This window comes from Halichondria panicea, chromosome 5 (genome assembly GCF_963675165.1).
Source record: "Halichondria panicea chromosome 5, odHalPani1.1, whole genome shotgun sequence".
In the NCBI taxonomy this organism is placed as follows: domain Eukaryota; kingdom Metazoa; phylum Porifera; class Demospongiae; order Suberitida; family Halichondriidae; genus Halichondria; species Halichondria panicea.
The window spans coordinates 5,124,192-5,130,859 of NC_087381.1; the positions used below are offsets into that span (position 1 = coordinate 5,124,192).

Here is a 6,668-nt window from a genome sequence, read left to right on the forward strand (position 1 = left end):
CTGAACTTATGTTATCACAAGGAAGAATTCGAACTTTTGGCCGAGTGACATTTTCAGCCGAGAAACTGTAACGACTGATAGCTAAAGCAAGTTTACAGCAATCATATACGAACAGCAAAATAGTACTGACACCACGCCAGCTATTTGATTGAGCGGCGACAAGCATTTGAATACTGCACTACAGAGGACTATGAGAGAGAGCAACATCATCTTGAACAATAATTGACCTAGTGAAAGGGCTTGCCACACCCTGTCCGTGTGCATGGGGTAACTTGAAGTCCCTGGGAAGTCCAGTCAATAGTACAGGTGTGTGTTGAAAGTTGACTGTCAGTTTTTAAAATACACATGTGTTTTTTTGTAGAAAGGTCATGTGGTATGAGCTCTTTTTTGCTGCTGACGACGCTGTAAGGTGCAGAAGAGAAAGTGGTCCAGCTCCCACGTATTTGGAGGCCATTATTTGGTGAATCAGAAGTAAGCTTATGGATACAAAACCAAATAATTATAGACCAAATTTATGTGTTTACTGCATCTCTGGTATATTTTATGTAGGGTTGTTTATGGGTTTACGTGTGCTGGAATTTTACCCTCCCAATACACCCACTTTAGTCAGTTCTGTGGTTTAGGGACAGAGTGTAAGTAAATTCATAGTGTTTCCTCGGTGTACGGAAAGCTAGGTTACCGTGACATAGTACAAAGGGCAGCAAACGTGAGCATGATGTCGGCTGTTTTTGATGTGAAAGCCCTTCCTGAGTATACCACCAACAAAGGAGAGGTGTGTTTGTGTACCGTATTACTAGAATGTTTTGCGAGCATCAAACATTTGCGAACTTTGCGATGGTTGATCAATTTGCAACAATAAAATCCATAAAACCTAAATTATTACTAGTAAATACACACGATCCTTTCCAGAACACAATAGTTAGATCGCAAAGGGTCAAATTTTCTGCTGATTTGGCTCATTCGCAAAGGTTTTCACCCACAAAATATTTCTAGTAATACGCGTTACGGTTGTATAAATAATTTTATTAAACTAAGTGGGTAATCACTGATGCCCGGCACGACTCGACAGCCAACGCAGCATACCACACAACTGTGCCTTGCCTGTCTGAAAGGTGGGAAGTGTCCCTGTCAGTTTTGTTGTATATTTTCAGCAACAAGAAGATACTCGGCATATCAACTCTCTCTCGGGCCGAACACTCCACTGCACAGACCAGAGAACTTGCGTGTACCAAGCTTGTTATCAGGTTTATCCTCATAATAAATGAATGCACATAATTATAATAATTATTGCCAAATCTAGGTATTGAAGTCATCGAGGTAGCTCATGATATGCAGGCGCAGGTCGCAAAGTACGTGTCAGACAAGTTGGGACTCATCAATTCCTACGACACTTGGCATGGTAAGAAAATGTGTGGTATATATTGTATCATTTTCACACACATTTTAGGAACGAACAATGTGTCAAAGGAAATAAAGAAAGCAACGCAGGGCCTAGTTCGTGATAGAGGGAAGGTTTGGTTTCCTGAATTATCAGATAAACGTAAGAATCTACTAATTAAACTTTTATGTTTACACTAGTAAGGTGTGCATTAATAGGAAGAAGTATAAAGATCCGTACCAAAGATCCACCTGTATTGGGCAATGAAAAATTGCAGAGGGTCTGCTGAGAAACTAAAGGAGATAATAATGAATATCCCAAATCACTACCAGGTTACTGTTAATTATTGTACGTGTTTACTATTATAGTAATACATTGATGTTTTTGTGAGAATCCACACAAATTTCCACCCTTCCTCTACTTGCAATTGCCACATGGACGACTACACACCCAGTAGGGACAAGCTTGTTAGCAGAAAGGCTATAGAAGCTCTCATAAAGCAGCTCCATACGACGTACATTTACCGCTATGCTAAAGCTTTCTGTTCGGTAAGGATTAAACATCATGTGTTGTTTAATTCAGCTTGTATAACATACCCGTATATTGTATAGTGTCGTGATACCTACTGGGTTGAGTCGTTCAACCATCAACTCCTCACCTACCTGCCCAAGCGCATTCACTTTTCAACTGAGACGTTCATAATACGAACGAATTTGGCTGTCTTGGATTGGGTACGTACATGGAGTATTATTATGTGTACACTATGCGGGGGGAGAGCTTCTCGTACCCTAATTTGTAGTAGTATTTAGAGCTTACATTTACTTTACATTTCAGTCTATACTATATCGATAATTGCTTTATTCTAGAATGAGAACGTCAATCACTCTTACACCAGTATGATCAAAGTGAGTGACCTTCGACAACCAGATCGCCGCACAGCAATGAAAGCCTTGGTGAAGAAAGGTTTTTAATTTGTTGCTTTGCTATGGGCAATGTATGTTGAACAAAACAAAGCTGATATGAGGTATGATTACAATGTGTACGTATACATGTAAGGGCATTAATTTTAATTGACATGTAACTTTCGTAGAGAATTGATCGAAGACGATGATGCAGTATAGAGGAGCAGAATGATGACGTGAACTTAGAAAACGGAGTGATACCACCAGAGTATTCTGACGAGTCAGAGGCTGAGGACGAGACATGGACGACTAAAAATTTATGATGACATGGCTGACTAACAATTAATGAGTTTTAGCATAATTATTTATTACATAATTGGCGTGTACAGAATAATTATAGTTAATCTAAGGCAGTCACTCTCTAGAGGTGGACTCGGTTTCCATACCAGCCTCTTCTGGCAAATACTCATCAGTTTCTGCCTCAAATGTTGATCTGTAATAGAATTAATAAGGGTCTGGGTACTAACTATCCAGAGGGGGAGTATTTGCTTTGCTCTCGTTAGAGCTTCCCCCCTATGCTAAATTCCTAGTCTCTTAGCACACTATCCCATTTGATATCAAGGCCTTACCTGTAGTCACGATATATGCCATTGTGGCTGGGGTACCTCTCCTACACAAGAGAAACAGTACATGTACATACCTATAAAATTTTATCGCTTACTAAAACTACACATTATTTCCCTCTTGTCATGTATCACTGTCCTCCTTGTCTCCTTCCTAGCAAAATACTCATCATCTACCCACACTCTCAGTGTATTCAGCAACCTCCAAAACGTTCTGTACAGTTGATGTCTTTTCTCATCGTTGGCAGGATGGGGCCACAAGATCCTCTTAGAAAGTCTGGAGGAAGCTGAATCACACACGGTGAACACAGGCAGTGTATGCAGTGATCAATGCCACGGAGAACTGGAGTTGCTGGGTTGTGCTGGTAACCACGAGCATGGTGCAGGTATTCTAATAACTTGTGTGTTTATTTCTACTTTTATGTACATGTACCTTCTTGTGGTTCTGGTTCTGGTGAGTCGTCACTATGAGTGTCTAGTGTTGCATTCAACGTCAGCTGTACTCTGCGATTGCCGCTTGGTTGGTTGTTCTGAAGAAAGTCGTTCAACCTGTCCACCCATTTACTTGGAACTGCTTCCCCACTCATTAGTATTAGCTAAAGTATGGATTCGTATGACTTTTTACATTGTTCTATTGTGCTTACTGTTATATCTCTATTTCCATCGCTGTTGGAGCTGCCAGAAGCCATTGTACCACAAAAAAACCATGTGGGTCTTGAAAAACTTAGGAGTGTTGCTGCCATGTGTTCAGGCCTTCTAAGGCTACTTCTGGGCATGTGCAGTAAAATAAGTGTGTTTGTATACTGTACGTGTCTGTGGATAGAGTTAGAAAGCATCCAGAGTTTGAATTAACCGCCATTTGCAGCAGCATTCACTTCCAGCCGGGCCCTGCCCCTTTTATACCGTAGGCGTAGCGCTCTAGCAAAGACGCGCAGTTCATAGATTGCGTATCAATTTTATGCGCAAGCTTCTAAGGCAAGTCATATTTGGTCACAGTTAACGCACATACCAAGATAGTAACCATGTTAATAATGTTATCAGATGAAAGGTATTCCTGTTTACAATACATTTTGTGACAAATAATGTGTAATTGACAAGATTTTTTATATTACAAAGGGCCTCACACACAGCTTACTTACTAAGGAAAAGTGCACAGTAACAATTGAGAATGCAGAAATGTTTTTCAACAAATGCACTTTTCCTTAGTAAGTAAGCTGTGTGTGAGGCGTTTATTCTCTAAAAACCACAAATATTGCCCACATCACACTACATCCCACAACATATCTCATAATCCCATAGGAATCCCAGAATCAAACTTGTCACACTTCAAGAGAATGGTATAAGGAACATGATACTCAAAAAAGTACAGAAAAGAACAGTGTTTTTTGAGAAGCCAGACTTCAAAGAACACTAATTAGATGCAATACCCAAACTTTATCGAGTGAAGCCATACAACATGCCAAATGATGCAGAATTTCTTAGGCAACAAGATGATATACATTCTTAGTCTTGAATATTAATGGTCAGAAAGTTACAGTTTAACTAACAGCAGCCAGTTTCTAAAGTGGGGAATTTCTGCATTTTTCAATCTCAGAAACCATATTGTTTACAAACCCAAAATTTTTTCTGAGATGTTATCATTCCTCATACATATACCAAGTTTCATGCAATTACGTTGTTGAATTGATATGGATTCTCAAACCAAAAATATATTTCTTTTATGCTTTGGCAAATCTATAAAAGGTAAGAGGGCATGCACTGTCCAATTAATGTCTACAATTAAGGACTGTGAATGTATGGCTGGCCTATTACTATGCCTCGAGGCACAAGGGATACGATAAAGCTGACTGTGTGCATGCATGTGTCTGTCTGTGTGGAAAGCGACTAAATACAGGAATAATATTATGTTCAACTTTGACCTCTTTGGTTTCTGGACGTTTTAATAGTAAAAAACCGTAAATATTCAACGATCAAACACAATTTTCTTCAGAGCTTGAGGGCTAGGGGGAGCAGTCGCTGAAATACTAACCTTGTGGTGAACCATGCATGTATCCTATATAATAAATGCTGTATAATTATATGTAACTATAGCTGCTGTAGATCTAGTATCATCCGGCATTATATATAAAGAGGGCACATGCACCCTTTGCACCACCTCTCCACTCTTCTTTCCTGTGTATTGACAACATTGGTATATCTCACTTCTTTGTTTTACTATTTCCCAGGCCGTATACGTACTGTACAAGTGAAAGCAATAGTCTACCAAGAGTCTGGTATCTGTTGTCGTTCATTTCTCATTTGCTGCATGGCGGGCGCTTTGCGACCATTATAATACCTCTGAGCACCTGGCTATGCCACTGAAAGTACCATATATCCACCACCCTATTAGCTTTTATGAAACTGGAGTGCATTGATGCGTGGAGACTTCCAATGCAGTCGGGTAGAATCCTGCAATCTGATTGGTCCATTAGGTAAGGATCCTTGAAGGTTATTACGTCATGCCCTCGTGCTGCATACTGCTAATACAACTCTTACCCTCGGGACTACGCCCCTCACGTTCGGGTTGTATTAGCTTTACATTCCTCGTGTATGCATGTCATTGAGTAATAACCTATACATTATCAACGATTTGCATTGGATTTTAGATCACGTAGTTTTGATCGGTTTGGCTTGCCATGCATACAACTACACCTAGACAAAATAACAGACACCTACTGACACAGCTGGACTAACACCCAGGCTCACCTGTGGGACAGTGGTGCTCCAGCAACAGCCTAGCAGTGTCCATACTGTTGTAGACACATGCCCAGTGTAAGGGGATGTAGCCATCGTTATTTTTAGCAGCTACAATGGCTCCAAACTTGATGAGTAGGTCTGCACTGCGAATATGGTTATTAGCACATGCCCTGTGGAGTGGAGTGCCTCCACCCTGCTCGCTGTAGTAGTGACTGTTGTTGGGTGGAGCTCCTTTCTGTAGCAGTTCAAGCACTTCTTGGTCACGTCCATCACTGCTAGCCCAGTAGAGTTGTTCAGCAAGGTTGTCACTATGGGAAAATAAGATGAGTGCAATGATTAAAATATATATAAGTGTGCATGTGTGTGATAATGTTGTGATAAATTTACGATAGCTGTATAGCTAGTGTTCAAAACCATGCCAACTGATGGCTGCATGTCATAAACAGTAAAACAAAAGTGGTGTGATGTACCATATATATATAAACTGTTATATAATTATAACCTCATTTCAGGCAGTGACTTGCTTCCTATGTCTCTGTAACGTCACTAGCTTACTCAAGGCTTGCATATACGATCAATATAATCAGTAGCAGCCACTCTCCAATTAATACACAGCAGATTCACAAAGTGTGTGTTGACTCAAGGGGGAGGATTGGTGAGCAAATTCATATACCAAGTACCAACTCATAATGGTGACGGCTCAGCCTCAAAAAGGGGTATAGATTAAACCTGCAGTAATTCGATCATTCATGGTTAGTGCAGTGTCACAAGGGAAGTATGCAAATAATGATGTACAAGATACATTATAGACTGATTATTCAGACCCACTTGTATTATTAAAAGCCATCCAGATAATCAAGGTTCCATGCAGATACCCCTTAAGATTCCGCATTAATTTGCCTTACCTAATTCTTGTATAGAGTTGCTTCTCACTCTATATAGTTCTATACACAACACTCAGACTGACAGCTCTGAAACTCACCCAGACAGATAGTAACAATAATTATGATTGGTTCAAATCATCATTCT

The 6,668-nt window shown here is 40.1% G+C and overlaps 1 protein-coding gene and 1 long non-coding RNA gene across 10 annotated transcripts in view; one reads left to right on the forward strand and one right to left on the reverse strand.

Moving 5' to 3' along the window:
• Positions 1-6,668, reverse strand: part of LOC135335855 (uncharacterized) — a 59,441-nt gene extending 52,773 nt beyond the window's left edge. For all 9 annotated transcript variants that reach the window (XM_064531455.1, XM_064531458.1, XM_064531457.1 and 6 more), the window contains exons 1-3: positions 6,545-6,668; positions 6,142-6,368; positions 5,649-5,947 (exon numbers count right to left, since the gene is read on the reverse strand). In XM_064531455.1, coding sequence (XP_064387525.1) covers positions 5,649-5,947; positions 6,142-6,146 — 304 coding nt within the window. In that variant the 5' untranslated portion in view covers positions 6,147-6,368; positions 6,545-6,668. The remainder of the gene's footprint in view (positions 1-5,648; positions 5,948-6,141; positions 6,369-6,544) is intronic.
• Positions 1,806-2,384, forward strand: LOC135336153 (uncharacterized). Its single transcript, XR_010394769.1, has 3 exons — positions 1,806-1,926; positions 1,990-2,109; positions 2,245-2,384. It is a non-coding gene; the product is annotated as an uncharacterized LOC135336153 (long non-coding RNA).